We start from the raw sequence: 25,678 nt of genomic DNA, 5'->3' as shown, positions 1-25,678 counted from the left end.
GAACCAAAGGCCACGTGGGGGTTCCATGATTCCATGACTTTTTCCTTCAGCAACCTACCAGTTATCAGTGTTTACAACGAAGAGCGCCAGAGCCGAAGTGACAGGCTTCCAGAAGAGCCCGGCTGAGTTTAAGCTTTTTCGCAGACACAGGGTTTGCCCTAAGAAGGGCGCACGTCACAGACAGGGCGGTCCACAAAGTCTCAGAGAATCCCTCAGTTGCCTGGGTAACGGTACGTCACTACGTAGCTTCACGTGCCCGTTGGCTAGAAGCCCATACAGCGCAACGCGCAGGCGCCTGCTGAGAGCCAATGGGCGCGGCCGGGGTGTTGGCGCCGCTCAGCGCCCTTTTCCGGGCGGACCCGGCGGCAACCGGGCGGAGCGCCCGCGGAGCGTGCCTCCCTCTCCCGGCGAGTGGGCGGTTGTCTGTAGCTCGCAGGCGCCCCGCCACGTAGGTTACGCACACAATCACTCCCAGGGTCCGCCCAGGCAGCTGTGCCCTCCCACCTCGGGCTCCCCGGAGGCGGGGCCGCGATGGTGCGGGTCGGGGGCCCGAGGTGGAGCTGACCTGCGGCCGGGAAGACCCTGGCCGACTCGGGCCAACCACGAAGCCCTTCCCTGCCGCCGACTTTCAGCCGTCTGGGTCGCGCTGCTCGCTGGAAGCCCTGAACTCCGTGTCCCCCAAGCCCTGGCCCCCCTGCGGGAATGTTCAAAAATGAGTATCAGGTAACCCCCAAACTGTCTCCAACCTGTCGATACAGCTTTCTCCTCTAGGGTGAGGTAGCGCCTGCTGGGATGAGGGCAGAGCTTCCCCCAGCCTCCCATCATACAGTCTTTTTTCGGGGTAAGAAGAAATTAATGGATGAGTGGTCTTGATGCAAAAAGAAAGCAGCAAACGTCTGGACGCAGGATCTGACTTTGTTCAAGTCTCCAGCGCAGTGCTTCTCGAGGTGTCTGGAACCCCAGAGATTCTAACTAAAATACAGATCTTAAACCCCAACCAGACTCCTGAATCCGGGCCCATAAATGCGCCTTGGGCACTCACACTGTGTAGCGAGCTATGCAGAAGAGAGTGAATGAATGAATGTGCCCGTGAATGGCTTACACCCAGAAAGAAAATAAGCTTTGGCCATAGGCTATTCTCTCCAAAACGGGTTCAGTTTCTCTTAAACACTGGGGCATAGAAGGATCACTTAGGGAGAACTTGTAAACACTGCAGGGTCCCTGACCCTCACCCCAGGTCCAGTTACTGACCCTCACCCCAGATCTAGTGAATCAGAATCTCTGTAGATGGGGCCAGTTACCCGCCCCCCCAGTTCAGGCCGATGCAAGTGGTCCAAAGATAACGGGGGAGAAACTGGTTCTGGGTCTTCCTCAGTCACCTTGAGGATCCTCGAGTATCTCAATGCCTGACCTGCTTTCCTCACTTCACTGGCTTCTCCCTCCCTGCTTTTCCTTCCCCCTCCCGACCTCTACCAGAGGTCGCACTCTCTATCTACAATCTGTTTTCCATTCCACAGTCCTCCACTGGTCTCCAACTCTTTGATGCTTCTGCCTTTTCAGCAAACACTACCTGCCTTCTTATGAGTGCCGCGAGAGTATTTTGCCGTTTTCTTCTACTCCAATTATTAGAACGATTTTAAAGAGTTTCACTTAATAGAGGTAAAATACATTGTTAAAAAAAAAAAAAAAAGCATACTCCTGTGGGAAACTTGGAAAACAGGAGAAAAAGAAACGGGGAGTGGCAGTGTTTTCTATCTCGCCAAGGTATAAGGATTTTTCTTAAAATAAGTAAAAGCTGCCTCATTTAAAATTCATAGTGAAATATGACCTGTCTCCAGAAGCTATAGTAATTCTATCCATACACAGTTTGCACATAAAATGCCTAAGGAAGGAGAAATTAAATGTCTTAAGTGATTATGTGTTAAAACTCAAAAACAAAAATATAGTATTGAGAAAAATTAAAAGTTGGAAATTCTTTACAAAAATCAGACAGACTTGCTCATATGCTGCTTATTATTCAGAGTCAATAAAAGAAAACCATAATTAGTCTTTATTTCAGATTCTCAGTTTCTTGTAATAAACGCTTCTTAAGAGATAATCATCTTGTTTAATTCCTCTCCTTCATAATTAAAGGACATGGAAATTCAGTAATGTGTGTGGTGTTTTTACATAAGCATCCTTCCATGTTTTCAGGTATACTGTAGGGAACACAGCATATCTACAGATAAGGTTCTCTATTTTCCTTGTACAGATTAAGAAAAAAATTTTTATTGATTTTTTTTTTTTAGAGAGAGTAGGGGAGAGAGTGAGAGAGAGAAACATTGACTCGTTGCTCAACCCATTCATGCATTCATTGGTTGATTCTTGTGTGTGCCCTGACAAAGAATCAAACCCACAACCTTGGCATATCTGGACAACACTCTAACCAACTGAGCTCCTGGCCAGGGGCTTGTACAGATTTTATAAATCTCTAAATTAATTTGTATTAAATATATGGGGTAGGGCAAAAGTAGGTTTATAGTTGTGAGTATACAAAATCATTTACTTTTGTATTAATATTAATTTTGTATTGTTTTCCATATGAACAACTATAAACCTACTTTTGCCCACCCTGTATGAAAAGAGTTACAGGAATGCTCAAAATAAGAATCATTCTTTTCCTCACTCCCTCCCAAACTTTTTTATCGACCAGACTAAATTATTAACATGCCCTTTTTTGAACAGTTATTGCTGGCACTATTGAGCTTTGCTATGTGCAAGGTATTGTGCTTGATGGTTTATATTTACTATCCTGTGTAATCCAACAATCCATTTTACAGGTGAAGAATCAAGAAGTTAAATAACTCCAAGGTCAGGTAGTTAATAAATGGCAAAGCTGATATTGGAGCTCAGGCCAGTATGACTAAAAAGATAATTATCAGAATTTATTAGTCTGGGTTGAATAACATGTTTTGTAAGCATGATCTATACATGTCAAATAAATGAACCTAACACTAAGATATCATAAGGTTGTATGGCACAATTCATTTAATGTTTATCCTGCTTTAAAAAATTTCTTACAATTTCTATTGATCAGAGGTGACTCAAATCAGAACTGCTGTTGCTAGATACAATCTAGGTATAGAGTAGGATCATGTTTTCTCCCAGATCTACTTACCTGACAGAAGCCTGAACAGTGGTTGTAGGCTATATGATGGATAGTATCTTCTCCTTAGCATTGTCTTTCACTTTAATGTAAATACTTCGTTTTTGTTTTCTAGGGAGGTGCATTTGTTGAAATCTTTAGTGCTCAGGGAAAAAATCCTGGAGCAAAGTGGAAGATCCTTGGAAGTCCATCTGTGATTTGGAAAGTAAGTGTGAGAAATTAGAGCCACCTAAAACTTGGAAAGAAATTGAGAGTGACTGTTTATTACAAAAAGGGCTCAATCAGATTTTAGAACTGTTTTTCCTGTTCATTCACTCCAAAATCTTTTCATGACATTGTGGGCTGCATCCTCCCAGACATCACTCCTCACTTGTTTAAGATTTAGGCATGCAGCTCACAGCCCTTCTCTGAACACCAAGTTCTGCCGTTTCAAGTGACTTCAGTATCTGTGAGGAAAATCTCTCCAAACCCTTAGCTTCTCAGTTTCTTTTAATTTTAAGTTTTTACTTATTGATTGCTTTTTAGAGAGAGAGAGAGAAAGAAACATCAGTTTGTTGATCCACTTATTTATGCATTCAATTGATTCTTGTATGTGCTCTGACTGGGGATCAAACCTGTACCCTTGGTGTATGGGGATGACACACTAACCCACTGAGCTTCCTGGCAAGGGACTCATTTTCTTGAATTCTTCATTTCTAATTACCTATCCCACTCTACTTTGGTGTGCATGCCCTCTGCCATGCCCTGTACCTCATCACCATAAACTGCAGGGACTCTGAAACTTACTAAGTGGGATATCACGACATGCCTTCTGGCCCCGATTTCAGTTCTTAAGGCTGCTTGCCCAGTTATTCCCACTATATTTGTTCTTCAACCTAATTGAGACTTTTAGGACATTCTACTTTCCCCAGTGTTTAGTTTTATTTCTATATTTTCTCTGTCTTCACTTCCTTTTCTCTCTAGCCCAGAATCCATAGTCCATGATTTCAGTCACAGCCTGGTCAAGACCTTGAATGCCCTTGCTTCTTGTCCTTTCATCATGCCTGCCTAGCAAACGCTGACCCTTTCTGAATTCCCAGTTATCTGTCTGCATCCGGCTTCTCGGTACCTTTGGAGAAAATATCTACAGCCTCTTAGATTGATGATGCTATAAATTTATCCTGAATATCCCAGCAAGTTCTCTTAGTCTTTAAAATAATTTTCTCAATTTTCTTCAGGTTTCCAGCCACCAACTCCCTATCCCCATCCCCAGTCCACACCCAGGTAGGTCCTCCTCACTCACTCACCAGACCACACCCCATTTCACTGGAAAAACCAATGCCATCAGGTAGGAACTACCTCAGCTTGCTGCCACTAGATGTAAAAACCTATATCCATCCCTATCTTCTTTTTCTCTTCTCTCCTGTATACTGGAGAGAAAAATGCCTTTCTAAGGACTCAGTTCTATGGGTAACTTTTTAAAACTACTATTAATTGAGTGCTTACTGTTCACCAAGCATAGCATCAATTCATTACATATGTAATCTGTACACTAGCCTTGCCCCTTTTATAGACTGTGGCATGGAGAGGGTAAGCAACTTGCTTACAATTATACAGCTCTTACTATGAATGAGAGATAAATGATGCTGTGAGGGTATATAGCAGGGAAATTAAAGCCTTCCCAAGGAAATGACATTTGATCTCTAAGAGCTAACTAGGCACTGGGTGGGGCTGGTGGAAAGCAGAGTATTTCAGGCAAAGGGAAAAGCATGCACAAAGTCCTGTGTCAGAAGAGAGCTTAGATTTTTAGGAAACTGCAAGAAGGCTACTAAGGCCAGGATGCAGACCAGGAGAGAGTGCAAGATAGGAGATGGGGTTGGAGAAACTGGGCAGAGATCAGACTACGCAAGGACTTATGGACCACGTTGAAGATTTTGGTGAACTGGTGAAAGGTTTTACGTATATGTTCAACTTGTGGAATAAATAATATACTAGATGTATGTAAATGCATTTCAAATACACAGGAGAAAGACAAGTATCACATGATCTCATTCATATATGGAATCTAATGAACAAAATAAACTAATGAACAAAATAGATCCAGAAACATAGAAGCATGGAACAGACTAATGAATCTCAGAGGGAAGGCGGAGGTGGGTGGGTGGGTGGATGGGAAGAGATCAAATAAAGAACTTTTATGCATATTAGTATATATATAATCCATGGACACAGACAACAGGGTGGTGAAGGCCTAGGGTGAGGGGCTGGGGTGGGCTAGAAGGGGTCAATGGGGGGCAAAGGGAGAACATATGTAATACTTTCAACATAAAGATTTACTTAAAAAAATAAAGATTTAAAAACCCCTACAAATATATAGGAGATGCTATTGTGATGGGTATAATATAAATTTATTAAAATGTTACTTATTTCTTAGTAGCTATTAGATACAATGCATTTCTTAATACAAAATGGGAGAGTGGGAGGACCTGTGAAATATTTTAATGTGAAAAAGATCTTTTATACTCAAAGATTGGGAATTTGGTCCATAAAAATATAACCATTTACATTACCACTTTGATTCATGTTTTTGTGTGTGTTTGTTTTTCTGTTTCTCCAAACTTAGTTTTTTAGATCACTTTCATTAACTGTAGCACTAGTATTTGTACTGATTTTAAGTAAATGATATGGAACTTCAAGTTGGAGCACTATTTTTTTTTTAAAAAAAGGCAATGATTAATTCTGTATGAGCCATGCAAGGAGCTTTCAGACTGGATGCAACATAGGTTAGATGATTTATTATACTGGAACAGGACGTGATATCAGCTTGTGCTGCTAGACAGAAACACACAGATTGAAGGAGAGGAAGAGAAATAGACTCTGGAAACTCAAAATTAGTTACTTGAGAATCCCTAAACTTGGAGAACTTTTTATCATTTGGAGGAAGAGTGCCTACTTGATATAATAGAGAATTTGCCAAGTGGCTTAGTGTGGCTTCTGTATTCCAGTTCGCAGCAAGTCTTAGGGTGAGAGTATCAAGGCCTAAGTCTACTTTTAAGTCATTTGAATCTGGGACTTGTTTCCTGTGAGTTTTCAGCTCCAATTTTATAATAGAAACCAAACAAAATACTTTTCAATTACCATTGCTTTCATTTTTGTTCTATAGGAGTTTGATAAAGAAGTGAAAAGTTTTGTGTTTGTCCTGGAAGGCAGCAGCCAGACAAACAAAATTCAGTTACCAAAGGAGAATAAGCAAATCCGTAAGTAAGTTTTTAATCTTGAAACTTAACATTTGGTGCTTGAAATTATGCCTTTAAATCTCGTACACATACATTAATTTGACTCTTACTGGCATCTGTTGACATGAAGTGATAGGATTTTTTTTTAATTTAGAAAGTAACCTTATGCCAGGTGTTTTTTTTTTTTTTGTTGTTGTTTTAATATTCTGCTTCACTGTTTACTAGAAATCTACCAGTATTTTTAAGATTTAAAAATTATTTAATAACCATTAGTTGTAATAGTAATGGTATTTATTGAGCATTTACTATGTGCCTATGACTTCCTAAGCATTTCACATTTAACACTTTTAATCCTCACTGTAGCTCTTCTATAGATAAGCACACTGAGGTTGGTTCCTTATCAAGAAATCAGGTAGTTAAGACTAAGCTTTGAAATAAACTCAGGAGTTTCTAAATTATAGGAAATTAATTTGTTAGAGAACAATTATCCTCTATAATAAAATGGTAATATGCAAATTAACCATCACTCTGCTACATAAGCCATGCCCACCAGCCAAGCCACGCCCACCAGCCAATCAGGGCGAGTATGCAAATTAACCCCAATCCAAGATTGCTACACCACAGAGAGCAAGGTTTCCCAGGTAACAGAGCAAGCCAAGCTTTCCATAGCCGTTGCAGGCCTAAGCCTCCACTCAAGCTACAAAGTTTCAATTATAGAAGGTAAACAAATTCAAACAAATGGCGGCAGAATGGAGCTTGAGAGAGCCGGCCAGGGTTGCCGGCGGCAACAGGGAAAGCAAAGCTTTCCGCACACCCTGGCCGGGCTCACCCGCTTAAGGCTACAAAGTTTCAATTGTAGAAGGTGAATTAACTGCCACAGAAATGGCTGCCGCCCCAGAGGGAACAGCAGGCTTGGCTCCGCTCCAGGATACAAAGTTTCAATTGTAGAAGGAAAATAAATTCCAGATACCAGGGCCTCCTCTTGGGTCGCCAGGGTGCGTGGCTGGCCTGCAAACCACCACAGGCCCCTCACTCAGGCCGCCCCACGCCCCAAGGGAACCCCCACCCTGATCTGGGACACCCTTCAGGGCAAACCAGCTGGTCCCCACCCGTGCACCAGGCCTCTATCCTATCTAATAAAAGAGTAATATGCAGATTGATCATCACTGCAACACACAATATAGCTGCCCCCATGTGGTCAAAGATCCTGCCCCCATGTGGACACAAGATGGCCACTACAAGATGGCCAGCAGGGGAGGGCATTTGGGAGGCACCCGGCCTGCAAGGGAGGGCAGTTATGAGGGACCAGGCCTGCAAGGGAAGGCAGTTGAGAGGGACCAGGCTTGCAAGGGAGGGCAGTTGGAGGTGACCAACCCTGCAGGAGAGGGCAGTTAGGGGTGACCAGGCTGGCAGAGGAGGGAAGTTGGGGGCAAACAGGCTGGCAGGGGGGCAGTTAAGCATCAACCAGGCTGGCAGCGGAGTGGTTAGGGGGTGATCAGGCTGGCAGGCAGAAGCGGTTAGGGGCAATCAGGAAGGCAGGCAGGTGATCAGTTGGGAGCCAGCAGTCCTGGATTGTGAGAGGGATGTCCGACTGCCCGTTTAGGCCCGATCGGGCCTAAACGGGCAGTCGGACATCCCTTGAGGGGTCCCAGATTGGAGAGGATGCAGGCTGGGCTGAGGGACAACCCCCCCGCCGTGCACGAATTTCGTGCTCCGGGCTTCTAGTGTAAAATATAATAGAAGGCACTATTTAGTGACATATCAACTTATATACCTTTAAAAATATTAATCCTATCTAATAATAGGCAAATATGCAAATTGACCATACCTCCGACACACCCACAAGCCACGCCCACCATCCAATCAGAGCGAGCATACAAATTAACCCAAACCAAGATGGCTACAGCCACAGAGAGCAAGGTTTCCTAGGTAACAGAGGAAGCCAAGCTTTCCGCCTGCCCTTGCCAGGCCTAAGCCTCCACTCAAGCTACAAGGTTTCAGTTATAGAAGGGAAACAAATTCAAATAAATGGCGGCAGAATGGAGCTTGAGAGAGCAGGCCAGGGTTGCCGCCGGCAACAGGGGAAGCAAAGCTTTCTGCACACCCTGGCCGGGCCCACCCGCTTAAGGCAACAAAGTTTCAATTATAACCCCAACTCAAATGGCTACCGGCCTCGGAGGGAGCCCCAGGCTTGGCTCCGCTCCAGGCTACAAAGTTTCAATTGTAGAAGGAAAAAAAATTCCAGATACCAGGGCCTCTGCTTGCGTTGCCAGGGGGCATGGCCCGCCTGCAAACCACTACAGGCCCCTTGCTCAGGCCGCCCCACACCCCAAGGGAACCCCCACCTGATCCGGGACGCCCTTCAGGGCAAACCAGCTGGCCCCCACCCCTGTACCAGGCCTCTATTCTATCTAATAAAAGAGTACTATGGAGATTGACCATCACTGCAACACACAATATAGCTGCCCCCATGTGGTCAAAGATCCTGCCCCCATGTGGACACAAGATGGCCACCACAAGATGGCCAGCAGGAGAGGGCAGTTGGGAGGCACCCGGCCTGCAAGGGAGGGCAATTGAGAAGGACTAGGCCTGCAAGGGAGGGCAGTTGGAGGTGATCAACCCTGCAGGAGAGGGCAGTTAGGGGTAACCAGGCCGGCAGAGGAGGGAAGTTGGGGGCAAACAGGCTGGCAGCAGAGTGGTTAGGGGGTGATCAGGCTGGCAGGCAGAAGCGGTTAGGGGCAATCAGGAAGGCAAGCAGGCAAGCAGTTGGGAGCCAGCAGTCCTGGATTGTGAGAGGGATGTCCGACTGCCCACCGGGATCGGGCCTAAACGGGCAGTCGGACATCCCTTGAGGGGTCCCAGATTGGAGAGGGTGCAGGCTGGGCTGAGGGACAACCCCCTCCGTGCACGAATTTCGTGCACTGGGCCTCTAGTATCTAATAAATATAGATATTAACATGTGCTTTAACAAAAGCCCAAGGAGTAGATTTCAATTCTTTCTTACTTTGGAAATTAGAGTCAGCATTCTAAAGCAGAAGAAACACTGAGAGATCACCTACATTTAGGATCAGAAGCCCAGTTAATGGCAAAATGGGTTAAAATCTGAGGCTCTGCCACCAAATTAGGCTTTGAGTAAACTGATGTGATTTAAGAAATAGAATTTTTCAAAATGATTAATCAGATTTTCATCAACTTTGTCCTATGTTTTAACCATAGATTTTAGGTAATTTAGTAAATATAAGTAGCCAGTTATTTTTTATATTCATCATTTATTTTCATAGACTCTGTGCTTTATCTACCATTTCAAGCTACTACATGCATATTTTAGATTTCTGAGATATAAGCCAAGCCATAGATTATAGATGGAAGATGATTAACTTTAAAATGGTTTGCCAGTGTTTCTTCCTAAAATAAAATAAAAAGCAGAACCTCGAAGAGAAGGAATAATCATTGTTAAAATAAATTTTATTAATTTACTATAATTTTACAAATCATGATTTCCTCACGGTTCCTTTTTTTTAAATAAGAGTTTTTTTCATTTTTACAAAAATGTATACGTATAAATGAGATAATCTAAGATGAGCCAGGGAAATGTGTCTGAAACTGTAAGTTATTCTTACATGAGACATGTTCCATCTTTTTTAAGGATATTGTCTTTGTGAGAGAGATACATTTGATTTGCAGAAACATGTCTTAATGTAATCCAGTGTTCTTTTGTTGTTGTTTTTCTTATTGTTGGCCTATACTCCATGTGATGCCCTCAGCATCGATGTACATAATCATATTATTGACAAAATCAAACCACTCCTTGTAAACTTTCTCAGTTGGCTCTGAAAAATTTCTCTACCAAAGGTTCAGTGTCTAAAGACAAGTTCCCTTTCCTACTTTTTTTTTTCTTTTTTAGTTTTTTCTTAATCCCTCTACCCCCTTTCTTTTCCTACTTTTATCTAAAAAAATTATTTTAGGAATTTTTAACTTGTTATAATTGCTTTTTAAATGGAAAGAAGATAGTTCTAATTGGAAGAAATGGAAGAATCTTTTAATGTGTTTTTTTGTACAATGCCCTGTAATTAAAAATTAATCTGGCTCTTCTATAGGATGTGCAACACTGTAACAAATGAAACAGTTTATACAGTCCGTAAGATTAATTATTTTTAATTTTTGTACTAATGCCTTTAAGATTATTTGTAATTTTTTATAACAACTTTATACTTACTTTTGCTTGTATAAAATGACCTTCTGTGTGAAGTTGTTATAGTTAAATTTAAATTAAAAGGCATGCCTTGAATAGAGAATTGGCTTTCAATTACTATTTCTAAATTTAGTTCAGTTACCATTATGTATTTCTATTTTAAGAGTAAACATTCACTTTATTTATACAGATTTGAAATTAGATACCCCATTATATGTTTCCTTCTCTATTAGGTGCTTCTGAAGAAAGTTTAATAATGAAATTAAGTATGTTTAAGTTTTCATTTTAAATAGTACTATTTCTGAATTACACTTAAGTATCTCTCAATATGTCAAAGTTTTTTTGGTTTTGCTTTGTTTATTTTTACTTATCAAATAAAGTGATATCAATTATTAGATTGTGCACTTCTCCAGTGTAGGAATCTTGCATCATCTATTTTATACCCCTATTTAGTGTATTGTATAAAATTGGTGTTTAATAAGTATGTTAAATTTGTCACATAAAGAAACTATAACAATTTAGGTTATAATTTCTAAATGTAACCAGCTTCCCTTGATAAGGAGACTTGAGTAAATTACTAGCCAGATAAATAAGTAAGTCCACCCTGCTCTTCACCCTGGTACTTGTTATATAGACTAGGGGCCCGATGCACAAAATTTGTGCATGGATAGAGTCCTTAGGCCTGGCTGGTGATCAGGCCAATTTGTGGGGCAAACAGCGGGGCAATCAGGGAAGGCCTCCCTCCCCCCACTGGCACCTGCCTTGGCCGGCCTGACGCCGCCAGCTTGCCCCCCCCCCCCCCCGCCACTACTGCCGGTCGCCTCCCTCTGCGGGGCAATGGGTGGGGCACCCACCTTGGCTGGCCTGAGGCCTATCGGCTGGGGGCAGCTCCTGTGTTGAGCATCTGCCCACTGGTAGTCAGTGCACATCATAGCGACCAGTCGTTCTACCAGTCATTCCATCATTCGGTTGATTTGCATATTAGGATTTTATTATATAGGATGCCCCTATGGGACTGGGACTTTCTGTGTGAGGCTCAGCTTTGAAACCATTTTTTCTCTGCCTGTGGTGTCTGAGCCCAGTGGCATGTATGGGGACCAGCATCCCGGAAGCCCTGTGTTAACCCAAGTATCAGCTGCTCTGGAGGGTGAAGTCATATTTATGAGGTGCTCCCCAAACCTTCCCCTGCCCTTACTTTGATATTCTTTTTAAAATAAATCTCATTATGAATTCCTCTGTTTAAAACCTTTCAATGGCACTGACCTTATCACTCTACTGATAGTGCTCTTGTCAGAGTCACTAGTGATCTCTGTATTCCTGAATCCATTGGCCAGTTCTCAGCCCTCATTTTGCTTATCATCTCAGCAGAATTTGACCAGGTTGACACCCTCTTCCTTGATATATTTTCTTCATTCATCTTCCAGGATGCCCACTGCTAGTTTTCTTCCTGATTCTCTGGTCTAGAGCTTCATTTTCCCAGACTCCCCTTCTTCAGGCCTTAACCCTGACCTATGCTTTAGATCCTTCCTGCACTTTTGATCGTTTTTACCATTCTCTGCTTCTTCCAATAGCTCTTACTACCATTTAACATGCTATTTATTTATTTATTTTTCTCACCATTACCAGAAAGTAACTGCCACCAGCACAGAAATTTAGTCTATTTTGTTCACCTAAAACAGTGCCTGGCACCACAGTAGACATCCAGTAACTTTGTTGAATAAATTAGTGAATATATGAGTGGCTTCCCATTGATTTTAGAATGACCTATACCTTTCAAATGGCCTTCAAGGTCCTGAATGATTGAGTTCATAGCTATTTGCCAGGCTATCTCCTGCTACTTTTCACCTGCTGACTTTCCTATCTGCCTGTTAGGCCTTTAAATTCACCTTTTTCATCATATGATAGAATATTCCCTCTCCCTGTAAAATGTGTTCCTAGCTGAATTCCAATGTCATTTCTTCAAGAAAATGTTCGTTCATTGTCCCTTTCCCTCTAAGGACCCATGATTATATGCTTTCACAGCACCCTGACCTCCTCCTTCATGGAACTAGACAATAAATTCTAAAGGGTCAGATACCTTGTCTATCTTACCCACTACAAAAACTTCAGCACTGTCTCACACATAGTAAATGTTCAATAAATCTTTATTGAGTAGAACTAATTTAATCCATATAAATAAGCCTATAATTTATAATTCTAAATTATTGACCCAGTTTTATACTTGAAAAGTAAAAGGGCCCAGACAGGTTTTTTCATTTGCCCAAGGTATGTGGAATAACCCACAATGAAGGCATAAGTGTTTCCTGTCATCTTTATTGAAGTGGAGAGGTACAAGTCAGTGCTGTTTATGCCAAGGCTGTGATTGGAACCAGTAAATAGTTTCAGCATGATTTACCAGGTTACTCCTAAAGGATGACTAGTCCCAACTCCTTGTATATGAGGTGTACAGCTGTCATCTATAATAAAAGCGTAATATGCTAATTCCAGATGACCTTCCAGACAAAGCCGGGGCTGCGAGGGAAGCCCGGGTCCCAGGTGCCTGCCAGCGGCCAGAGGGAAACCCGGGTCCCAGGTGCCAGAGGGAAGCCAGTGCCAGCAGCCAGGTGAAGGAAGGCCTACTCTTGCATGAATTTCATGCATCGGGCCTCTAGTTTTCTATAAGGAAAGAACTGTAACACCAGTGTTTAAACATCTAATGGTATTTTACCAGTTCAATTTGTTTCTAAAATATTCAAAAGAAAAAAGGACCTGACCCCTTAAAAATAGAGGTAGTTTGTCTCAGGCAAGAATCCTAATACATAAAAACCCGGGGTCCGTAACGTCCAAAACAACCAAAGGCTCAACCGACTGGAAGTCTGTCCTACAATCTGATTGCTGATTGCTGCTCATTGATGCTGCTGCGGGCATGGCGACCCAGCACTGACTGCTGAAGGGGCTGTGGATCAGGCTTGGAGAGAGGCCTGGAGAGAGAGAGGCAGGATCTGATCCACAGCTTCCATGGCAGCTGTTGATCAGCCATTGCCTCTCTCTTTCTCTCTGGGCTTCACCAGCAACTGCGCCTCTGTTTCTCTCCGGGCCTCCACGGGGGCTACTGATCAGCCCTGCCTCTCTGATCAGGCCTGGAGATAGGCACAGAGACGCTGACTGGCATAGAAAACGACCAATCAGAGCCAAATCTGGGTGAACTGTGAGGAGCCAATGGCTGCCTAGGAGGTGGAGCTTTTGACACTGACTGGCATAGAAACCGACCAATCAGAACCTAATCTGAGTGAACTGCAAAGGCAGAACCTAAGGTGAGGGCTGAGGAGGGGTTTTAAGGGCAACAGCTGTTTGATGTAAGGTGTAAGAAAGCGGTTCAATTTTTTAATGACCGGTTTGGCATTATAGTGCATATGACTGTCTATCAGTCCAAATATAGGGATTATCTCTGCTAAGAGCATATCCTCCTGCTGAAAAAGGCTCCCCCCCCCGCCAATTTAAGCAATCCTATCCTATATAATCTATCTGTACTAATAAAAGGGAGATATGCTAATTAGACCGGGTCAACCAGCCATCTTTCAGACATCCAACTTCCTTCCGGACAAAGCCATGGTGGTGGGGGCCGAGGCAGAGAGGGCAGTTGGGAGTGAGATCAGGCCGGCAGGGGAGGGCCATTGGGGGCGAGATCAGGCCAGCAGGGAAGGGCAGTTGGGGGCGAGAGCAGGACTGCAGGGGAGGGCAATTAGGGGCGATCAGGCAGGCAGAGGTAGTTAGGGGCAATCAGGCCGGCAGGGGAGAGCTGTTGGGGGTGAGATCAGGCCGGCAGGGGAGGGCCTTTGGGGTGAGATCAGGCCGGCAGGGGAGAGCAGTTAGGGGTGATCAGGCAGGCAGGCAGAGGCAGTTAGGGGCAATCAGGCAGGCAGGCAAGTGAGCAGTTAGGAGCCAGCAGTCCCAGATTGTGAGAGAGGATGTCCAACTGGGCCTAAACCAGCAGTCAGACATCCCTTGAGGGGTCCCCAATTGGAGAGGGTGTAGGCTAGGCTGAGGGAGCCCCCCCACCCCCCGCCCGTGCACAAATTTCGTGCACCGGGCCACGAGTCCTATATAATAAAAGGCTAATATGCAAATCAACCGAACAGCAGAACGACCAGTTGCTCTGATGCACACTGACCACCAGGGGGCAGACGCTCAACGCAGGAGCTGACCCCTGAAGTTGGGCTCATGGCTGACGAGCGCAGCAGCAGTGGTGGGAGCCTCTCCCACCTCCATGGCCTCGCTTAGAATGTCCGACTGACGGCTTAGGCCCGCTCCCCGGGGGCCGGGGGGAAGCAGGCCTAAGCCGTCAGTCAGACATCCCCTGAGGGCTCCTGGACTACAAGAGGGCACAGGCCAGGCTGAAGCACCCCTCCTTCCCCCCGAGTGCACGAATTTTGTACACCGGGCCTCTAGTAGATTATAAAACTGTAGAAAACTGCATATTTCAATAAAAGGACTACATTTTTATGAATTTTATGTGCATAACGGGCATTTTTTCACTAAGCAGTTCCACATTCAGCATTAGTTACAGTGATTTTAAATATAATGTAGACATGAAGAGTCCATTTGAATTTACTAGGCCACTAGAAAAAAATATTACTATAGAATTTATATAGCTTTTCTAACACACAGGATCAGTGTATGTCAAACGTTATTAAAGTACTTTTTTCTTTGTTAGATCATCACCATATAGTATTGTCATACTTCTTTTAATCTTAGAAGTGGAGACTTTTGGAAACTAGGGCTTCTCTATATGTGAGAAAGTTGCATTATAAAAGTTTCTTTTTTTGAGGGCAGGTGTCTTTCATATCTAAAAATGTTCATACAAAAATGCCCTATATGTGTAGCTCTTTGTGTTTGAAGAGAACAGTGCTGATTCAGTGAGATTTGTGACATATTATTAGGGACCTTTTGTAAAGACTGCATTTCATTTATCCTGGTGCTCCCTCAGCTCTATTTACAGAGACCTTGTCCAGTGGAAAAATACTCAAGGGCCAATCAGGGGAAGATGCAAGAGAGAGATTGATTAACAATGATTTATTTAAGTTGGCCTCATTTTGGCATCTTATTTTGGTTTTGTAGTCCAGGGCCCTGTGGTTGCCTTACTGGCTTTTCCCATAAATATGGTAGAATCTGGTTCCTGACGAATTTTCTAAGGTCAGAGCCTGTAATTCCCTATTTTTTTTTATATTGCTTACTCTACAAATAGGTCTCTGGTGCAGTTTATATGTTTAGTGTTTTTGTTGTTTGTTTTAATCCTCACCTGAGGATATGTTTTTGTTGATTTTTAGAGAGAGAGGAAGGGGGAGAGAGAGAAAGAGAAAGATCAATGTGAGAGAGAAGCATTGATCAGTTGCCTCCCGTATGGGCCCTGACTGGGAATCGAACCCACAACCTTTTGGTGTGCAGGTCAATGCTCTAACCAACTGAGCCACCTGGCCACTTAGTATTTTAAGCAAAAATTATCCTATTTGTTTGATCTAAAAATACTGGGCACATTTATTTTTTAGAAACTAAATTTCAGATTGTTCTGAAATGTTGTTAAATAGCTTCTCTGGAATTATAACCCAGAAGGTCTTTATATAGACTATATAAACATGTATTACTACTTTAAAATACTTAAATTTGTTAAGCCTACTAAGTTAGAATAAATAGAAAATAACATGCATTTTAGACCAGTTGCCTTCTTTTTTCTATGCATAAGCCTGTACTGTGAGATTTGTAAGAAAGGTCAGATAAATCAAAACATTTCCATATTCTACCCAAAGTCCCACATCAGGAAAAAAGTTTCTAAAAGTTACGTTTTGAGAAGTAGTGATACTAAAACATCCATTAAGCGTATCATAATTGAGAGATTAAGCAGAAGTTCTAAACCTAAGAGGAAAGGAATTAAGTGAAGGAATCTGAAGAGGGAATATGAAATTAATCGACTTTTAAGCAGTTATAGACTTCACCTATCAAAAGTGATTGGTATTTCTCCAAATATCCTATCTAATAAAAGAGTAATATGCAAATTGACCATCACTTCAACACAAGATGGCTGCCCCCATGTGGTCAAAGATGGCTGCCCTCATGTGGACACAAGATGGCCTCCACAACATGGCCACAGGGGAGGGCAGTTGGGAGAGACCAGGCCTGCAAGGGAGGGCAGTTAGGGGGGACCCAGGCCGGCAGGGGAGGGCAGTTGGGAGGGACCAGGCCTGCAAGGGAGGGCAGTTAGGGGGAAACCAGACCTGCAGGGGAAGGCAGTTGGGGGGACCAGGCCTGCAGGAAAGGGCAGTTGGAGGTACCAGGCCTGCAGGGGAGAGCAGTTAGTGGTGAACTGGCTGGCAGGGGAGGGCAGTTACGGGTGACCGGGCCAGAAGGGGAGGACAGTTAGGGGGGACCAGGCCAGCAGGGGAGGGCAGTTAGGGGCAAACAGGCTGGCAGGAGAGGGAAGTTAGGGGCAAACAGGCTGGCAGGGGAGCAGTTAGGCATCAATCAGGCTGGCAGCGGAGTGGTTAGGGGGTTATCAGGCTGGCAGGCAGAAGTGGTTAGGGGCATTCAAGCAGGCAGGCAGGTGAGCAGTTAGGAACCAGCAGTCTTGGATTGTGAGAGGGATGTCCAACTGCCCATTTAGTCCCGATTCCACCAGGATCGGGCCTAAACGGGCAGTCAGACATCCCTCAAGGATTGGAGAGGGTGCAGGCTGGGCTGAGGGACACACACCCCTGTGCACAAATTTTGTGCACCCGGGCCTCTAGTTTGTTAATAAAAATGAAGCCAGTGGTGGGGAATAAAAGTTATCAGTTCTTAATTTGTGAGCATTAGATTAATTAAAACTGTGTTAAATTTACAAAAGGTATTATAAATGAAAATATGTTTCTCCATCCATCTCAATGTAGACACCATGTTTAAAACCATATAAACTAGATATGTCTCATCAAACCTTCAGTGAGAATTGCTTTTCTTGGTCTATTTTTTTTTTTATTAAGTTGTTTAGTACACTTAAAACTGTCAGTGAATAAAAATAATTGCTCCAAGTTTTTATGAATGCCTTGATGGGAATCTATAGTTCAGTTTTATATGTCTCTATTGAATGCAGTTCTATGTGTACATTCTCTCCTAAGCTATTAAAAATAGTAAATAAAAATTATTTTTTAAATTTTCATAAAAATTTTACCATGCCTATAGATGGGACATTAAAAGACATTTGTTGTTAGAGTTTGATTTGATTTTCACCAGTGTTTTGCTTTAATAATGCGGTTGTAACACATGGGCAGTGCTATTGCAGTTCTTTATATTATTGAAATAATAAAAGCTTGAGCTTGTTGGTGGCCTTCGATTGTGTTTGTTTATATGCACATATAAATGGTTTGGACATGTGAATGTATCTTTTCCCCCTCTCATTCTAGTTGGACTGATCCAGAGGTTTCTTGTACTTCAGATTTACATACCCCTGGGACAAGACTTCTCCACTGAATTGCTGTAAGATATACAGAACTTCTTCCAATGTTTTATATGTATGAGACATTTGATCAATTAAAGCAATACGAACAGTCATTAATTACAAGTGGCAGTTTTTGCATTAAAGAGCAGTGACTTATCAAGTTGACATGAAGTAATTAAACTAATCTAATCATATTTCTTAGATATCACTGTAGTCTGGCATTTCCCTGGGGGAAGGAAGCAAATTTAATCTGTTTTAAGAAAATATCAAAGGATTATGAATTTGGTAATAAGCAACCTATAACTTGAAGAAATAAATAATCCAGAATTTTGAGATTTTGGTTCAAATGGGGAATGGTGATGTTATGTTCTATGCTGTCTGCTATTTAAAACTATGTTTGATTTAAATTTGATTGAAATACCTTGTTTTAATGTTGCTCAGTTTAGAAATGTTGGTCCCTTCTGTTTATACCAGTTTATAGATGGCTTGGGATGTATTCATTTTAAATGACCTTTCTATAAACAGATTATTTAGCAAAAATGAGAATCTACAACTGTTTCTCAGTTATGCTATCTGTTGTCTGAGATAATTCGAGAATGAAGATATTTAATTTGTACACTCATATAGAGTTGAATATTATGTAAGATTTAATTAATACAGGGTGGGGCAAATAGGTTTACAGTTTATATGGAAAATAATACAATAATAAATTAATACTATAAGAATAAACTCTGTTTCATGTACTCACCGCTATAAATCTACTTTTGCTACTTCCTATAAATTTGTATATTTTCATTATAGCATTGCATTTAAAGCATGCTATTTTCTAAATTTTTTCTTTTGTAATTAATAGCTGTCCAAGGTCTGAGCTTAGGCTTTTATTTTCCTTGCTGGAATAAGTGGCTTTCCTAATAATGAAGGTAATTTTGTACTAGAAACACTGGTACAAACTAAGAGAAGGGAGGAGCTTCTTTAATAAAATGGAAATAAGATAAATTTGAGGTAATCCTTTTCTCTTTATGTGAATTAGAATATTAACAATTTTTACAGATGTTGCTAAAATATGAATTTTAGCTAATAATATACAATCTTGTTTTCTTGAGTGGTAAAGGATAGATGGAACAATTTGTAACTTTGTTTTGTTCAACTTTAAACTTTAGTGAATTTCTAAGGTTTTCTATTATCGTTTGTCTTGGTTACTAAGATTCTTTAAAATAGTTCTTACAGTGATAGGACCAAAACATTATTTGATGCTCTTAAGAATCCTTTTCTGGTTCTGTAGAAAGAACATTTTTAAGACTCTAAACACATACTTCTTGTACAAGAGAGTACCATATAAAGCTTTATTTTTAGTGTAGGGGAAATGGCTTCCTACCAAATGGAAGAAGGCGAATTATAAATATATATATTTTAATATATTTTTATTGATTTCAGAGAGGAAGGGAGAAGGAGAGAGAGATAGAAACATCAATGATGAGAATCATTGATTAGCTGTCTCCTGCACACCCTACACTGGGGATCGAGCCTGCAACCCGGACATGTGCCCTGACTGGGAATCAAACCGAGACCTCCTGGTTCATAGGTCAATGCTCAACCACTGAGCCACACCCCACGCTGACTATTTTTAAGCTTATTAAGTTTCTTGCATGGCAGTCCCGTTCAACCCCTCTTATTCTCCTGAACTCTACCACTTATACTTTGAGATTCTTCAGAAGCAGTGGCGGGGGCACTGGTGGGTAGGTGGCCTTTTGATAAAAGGTATGCAAGACACTTGGCTGAAGTTTTTGCTGATGAGCACTCTTTTTTTAATAACAAACTAAGCTTTATTTGTGTCCCCAAGCATTTGAATGTACCACTCTAGCCTAAGTAATACATTGTTTTAACTAATCTTACCTAATAATAGACAAACATGTAAATTGACCATACCTCCGCTACACCACCAGCCAATCAGAGTGAGTATGCAAATTAATCCACCAAAGATGGCAGTTAATTTGCATACACAGGCGCTGAGCGACCTGCGTGGATACCTGCGTTGTCACCATGGCAACAACGCAGGCGTTCCACCCCACCCCAGTCTCTCAGGGCCTCTGGACAGCATGGGAAGGCAGGGCCAGAGTGGAAAGGCGGTGCCAGCAGCCAGGGAAAGGAAGGCCCATTCTAGCATGAATCTTCATGCATCGGGCTTCTAGTTTAATAATAATAAAGCTTTAATTTCTAAGAAATTGATAAGTATCTTAGGTTTGTCTTAGTCCTAGCAAGAGAGCAGCTGTAAGTAAGCCTGACTACTCCTTTGTTACCCTGTTATTAATGCTGTTGGCCTGTGAAAGATGGCCAAACATTTTCAGAGGTATTGGGATTAAGGATTAAGGAGAAATATAGATACAAGGTCAAAATTATTAAATAACATAGGGAAGACATTCTCTGTTCTGACATTGTGAATTTATCAGATTACAAGAAAATATATTAACTTTGCATTTGCATTTGTTGCTAATAGGTAATAAAAATATTTTGCTGTTTTAGGAAGTAATGACATAGAGAACATGTTTTTACAAGGAAGGACGTAGAATGAGTATAGTTTGTCTAACTATAGCTTTTTTTCCTCTTAAAAGAAAGGACTTACTTTCAGCACCTTTAGTATTTTACTGTATTTCTGACAGCATACCCCAGGCTATTTTAAATAATACATTCCTCCCACAAGCTTAAAAAGTCACACAGCAAAAAGATAGCTGGTTTCTAAAATTTTCCATTGTCAGAGCAGGGGAAGCATTTTGTTTTACAAAGAAAAATTCACACATCAAGAGGTTTTCATAAGTGGAGTCTTGCCAGCTGGCTTATTAACTCAATAATAATTTCTCCAACATCTTCCTGTGGGTCTCATGTGCACTGGATGACTAAACTGCTCAGGGTGAGGTCATGCATCTGTGGGTTAGCAGATGCCTCAGAACCAGCAACAGCTCTGCTTGAGGAATCAGTCAGGCAACAAATGATTGAGTTCCTGTTATTGTCAGGCAATGTGTTAGACATGGGGGAGTCAATCTACTTTGAATCTGTATATTCCACCTCCCTTACTGCCACCCTCCTGGTCCTAAACCACCGTCACATCTCCCTTGATCTATTGTAAGAGAATCCCAGTGAGTTTCCCAGATTCTTCTCTTGTCCTTTTCCAATCTAGTCTCCACATTGCAGCTAGAGTGATCCTCTGTAATCACCAAAGCAGCTGTATCCCATTGTACTGAAAATAAACTCCCAAATCCTTGATACTCCTATGTGCTCTGGTAGCTCACCTCTCCCTTCTCATCTCATACCACTCTGCCCTGCAGTCACCATTTGCAGCCATGCTGGCTCCTTTCCAGCCACACTGGCTTTCCCTTTCTCACACCCTTCTGGTGAGGTCTCTTCTTAGGTCCCATGCACAAGTGATTTAAATCCCCATTTCTTTGCCCAACTGGAGTGGCTCAGTTGGTTGGAGCACTGTCAGGGCATGGACCTGGGTTTTGGGATCATCTCTGTTCAGGGCACATGTGATCAATGTTTCTCACACTCTCTCTCTCTCCCCCTTCCTTTCTCTAAGCATGTTCTCCAATGATTATTTTTTAAAAATCCCCATTTCTTTGCCTTGCCTACTCTTATTCAGCCTTCTCATCACAGCTTTGTGCCCCTTCTTCAGAGAGAGAGATCTTACTTGATTTCCTTTAACTAAATGAGTTCCATCTCTTAATGCTCTTTTCTAACACCCTGCTCTTTTCCTTTATTACGACAATACCAGTTTGTAATTATATTTTTACTTGATTATCTGTCTTTTTTAGTAGACTTTGAGTTCCGTGAGGACTGGGACCCTGTCTGTCTACCTATCATGATATTTCAGCACCTAACCATGCCTCGCCCAGAAGCTCTCAAATTTGGATGAGTGGGCTGGAGGGGACTAATAGACAGACATAGATAAATAGGACCCACTATAGTTTACTCTTAGGGTGAAAGATCAGTTGAAAGCCTATTTAAATACATCCTGATAACTATTATCCTATCTAATAATAGACAAATATGCAAATTGACCATACCTCCGACACACCCACAAGCCACGCCCACCATCCAATCAGCGCGAGTATACAAATTAACCCAAACCAAGATGGCTACAGCCACAGAGAGCAAGGTTTCCTAGGTAACAGAGGAAGCCAAGCTTTCTGCCAGCCGTTGCAGGCCTAAGCCTCCACTCAAGCTACAAAGTTTCAATTATAGAAGGTAAACAAATTCAAACAAATGGCGGCAGAATGGAGCTTGAGAGAGCAGGCCAGGGTTGCCGCCGGCAACAGGGGAAGCAAAGCTTTCTGCACACCCTGGCCGGGCCCACCTGCTTAAGGCAACAAAGTTTCAATTATAACCCCAACACAAATGGCTGCGGGCCTCAGAGGGAGCCCCAGGCTTGGCTCTGCTCCAGGCTACAAAGTTTCAATTGTAGAAGGAAAATAAATTCCAGATACCAGGGCCTCTGCTTGCGTTGCCAGGGGGCGTGGCCTGCCTGCAAACCACCACAGGCCCCTCGCTCAGGCCGCCTCACTCCCCAAGGAATCCCCACCAGATCCGGGACGCCCTTCAGGGCAAACCAGCTGGCCCCCACCTCTGTACCAGGCCTCTAACCTATCTAATAAAAGAGTAATATGCAGATTGATCATCGCTGCAACACACAATATAGCTGCCCCCATGTGGTCAAAGATCCTGCCCCCATGTGGACACAAGATGGCCACCACAAGATGGCCAGCAGGAGAGGGCAGTTGGGAGGCACCCGGCCTGCAAGGGAGGGCAGTTGAGAAGGACCAGGCCTGCAAGGGAGGGCAGTTGGAGGTGATCAACCCTGCAGGAGAGGGCAGTTAGGGGTAACCAGGCCGGCAGAGGAGGGAAGTTGGGGGCAAACAGGCTGGCAGCAGAGTGGTTAGGGGGTGATCAGGCTGGCAGGCAGAAGCGGTTAGGGGCAATCAGGAAGGCAGGCAGGCAAGCAGTTGGGAGCCAGCAGTCCTGGATTGTGAGAGGGATGTCCGACTGCCTAAACAGGCAGTCGGACATCCCTTGAGGGGTCCCAGATTGGAGAGGGTACAGGCTGGGCTGAGGGACAACACCCCTCTGTGCACGAATTTCGTGCACCGGGCCTCTAGTGATGACATAAGAGCAAGACCTATGGGGAACATGTGCGGTATTGGGTAGAAGTAAGCGTATGGGCTTGAAACTAGACAGATCCAATGTCAAATCCTTCTTTATCTCTGTAGGACTTGGGGCAAATTATTTAGCTCACCTTAACCATGGCTAACATTTGTTAAGCACTTACTAGATACTGGCCTTTGCTCTAAGTACTTTAATTGTTTATTTCAATTAATCTTTAAAACAAGCCTGTATGGTAATGTTAATTATTGCCTCTGTTTTACCATTGAGGAAACTGAAGTCCAGAAATGTTAAGGAATCTGCTACAGATTATAGACCTACTCACTAGGTCTTAGACCCAGAATTCAAACTTGTATTCTAAATCTATAGAATACTTTAACTTAGCCAAAAGGCTACAAAGTGATAATGTAGTCTAAATCCAGAACCTGTGCTCTATACCGCTCTACGTAGGTACATATCTAATAAATATAGTTTATTTGAGTTTTGGTATGAGATGAAATTGCTAAGCCTTCTGCATCTTTTTTAGGAGCTCCTCATAATATAGTATTATCACTAGAGTTCCAGGAAGGAAAGGTCTTTCATTCTGAGATGTTCCTGTTTCTGTCTTTACCCTTTTCAGAGAAAAGTGCCTGAGAATTAAAGGAAGAATTTTACCCAAATCTTTTTTGTCTTAGTACTTTGCATCTCAGATGTGGCAATATTCATATTACACTTTCTTTTTTAAATGAAAGCTAAAAATCAACTTTACTTCTTCTCTGTTGGTTCTTTATTTTTGTTCATACCGAGATCTTTCTTTTCTTTAATATCTAAAAAATATAGTATTCAGAATCTTGCACCTGTGGGTAAGGTGCTTTCAGAGCTTAGTAACCATTACCTTTTGCACGTAAAGCCAAGGGAGCACTGTTCTAACACTGCATATCTGTAGCAGTGCAGTAACAGGATTCCCTCATACTTCTCTCTCTTGGTGTCAGCATACAAAAGAAAATCCCCTCCCTGCTTTATACAAACAAACCCTATGTTTTGATTTGCTTATTTCTTAGTATTAGTTGCAATTTTCATTTCCAAAGTATTTTAGTATACCCGGGTCTCACTGTTTGACCTGAAGTTAAATGATTCAATAAACAACAACTTTTTAAGAATTCTTCCATTTCGTGGTCCCTTCCGTACTGCAGCATCGTGGCCGTGGGAGCCGCAGCTCCCCTTGTGTGGGTTGATGGGTGTTACAGAGCCTGGAGGCAGACATCTGGTGCACGGGAGGAGCTCCATGAACCAGAGCTCTTGGAAAGGAACCAACTGCATCTTGAAATAGAAATCCATTTTGCTAAATTTGATAGTGCCAATCATACTAAGGGACTTTGGTCTATTACAGTTTTTGACAGGAATTGTATTCATTTTACTGAATATTGTTGATCTGCATTAATTCCTTTTTTCTATCCTTATTTTGTCCTGATCTTGGTGAATTATGAGATTTGTAATGTTAATGCCTCTAAGAGAATTGACATTATTTTTCTCATTTTTACTCAGCTCAACCAGTGCTTTTTTGACATATGGGATGAACACACTATGAAAGCCAGTGGTGGGCATCATGTGTTATTTGGAGAGGTTGGGAGCCCTCGCCTGTGGATCCTAGGGAATATTTTTACCGAAAGGGTTTACATGTTGAACCCTTAGCTGTTTGGAGTACTACTTGCATTTGCAATCTGATAAAGGAAATTCTTTAAAAAAAAGAGAGAGAGACCCCCTAAAAGGGTCACTAGTCCTTACAAATTTTAACTGACTCTTTGTGATCTCTTTATTGCAATATTTTGAATTTGAAGTACATCTGAGTAGAGTGTAATGATTTTAACCTAGAATTCAATCTAGGATTTATGATGCTTATTCCAGTTTTTGTTTCATCCTTTTGCTCTGTCCCCTAGTTATATGCCTTTGGGGCAGACACTTAAATTCTGTCTCAGTTGCCTCTTCAGTAAATGGTAATGTGATCTTTTTTGTTTTTTAAGTTTTAATTGCCAGAGTTAATTGGTGATATTAGGTTCTTCCTAAGAAATTTTAGGAGGTTTAGATTTATGTGGATTTCTCAGAGCTTTTTTCCCCATTTCCATAAAATAAAAAATTGAAACATAGCTATCTTACAAAAGTAAGTTTTAGTATTAAGGTAATTTAATGAAAGTTACTCTTACATCACCTTTTCTGTATTGGTACTAGTGAGTTAGACAAAGAAGTCAGGAGAGAAACTTAATAGAAGTTTCAGATTCTTCTATCCTATTTAATTCTGCTCCTACTGTCCTTTCTTCGGTGATGTTGGAGATAGTAGACTCCTTTGAAACTTTAAACCAAGTAAAGTGAATATGGCCTCACAGCTGCCAACCCATTCTTTTCACATATCACCAGTCTCCTTCAGCCACTTTTAAGCTAGCTACCAGAGTTGAGAGAACACCTCAATTTGATATCTTTAGGTCAGAATGACATTGGTGAGAGCTTTTGAGGTTGTGTACATTTAACCAAGCACAGCTCTTCCTGTGGAAAATTTA

At 42.2% G+C, this 25,678-nt stretch overlaps 1 protein-coding gene across 4 annotated transcripts in view; it reads left to right on the top strand.

The window, feature by feature from the left end:
- The first annotated feature begins 489 nt into the window (after positions 1–489).
- Positions 490–25,678, top strand: part of CFAP20DC (CFAP20 domain containing) — a 223,321-nt gene continuing 198,132 nt past the window's right edge. For 3 of the 4 annotated variants that reach the window (XM_079794556.1, XM_079794558.1, XM_079794555.1), the window contains exons 1-4: positions 490–723; positions 3,261–3,350; positions 6,288–6,381; positions 17,962–18,034. In XM_079794556.1, coding sequence (XP_079650682.1) covers positions 703–723; positions 3,261–3,350; positions 6,288–6,381; positions 17,962–18,034 — 278 coding nt within the window. In that variant the 5' untranslated portion in view covers positions 490–702. Of the gene's footprint in view, positions 724–3,260; positions 3,351–6,287; positions 6,386–17,961; positions 18,035–25,678 lie in introns of those variants that run through there. The other variant, XM_079794557.1, reaches the window with a different exon arrangement.

Source organism: Cnephaeus nilssonii, assembly GCF_951640355.1.
Source record: "Cnephaeus nilssonii genome assembly, chromosome: 17".
NCBI lineage: Eukaryota > Metazoa > Chordata > Mammalia > Chiroptera > Vespertilionidae > Cnephaeus > Cnephaeus nilssonii.
This window is presented reverse-complemented; position numbering and strand designations above follow the sequence as displayed.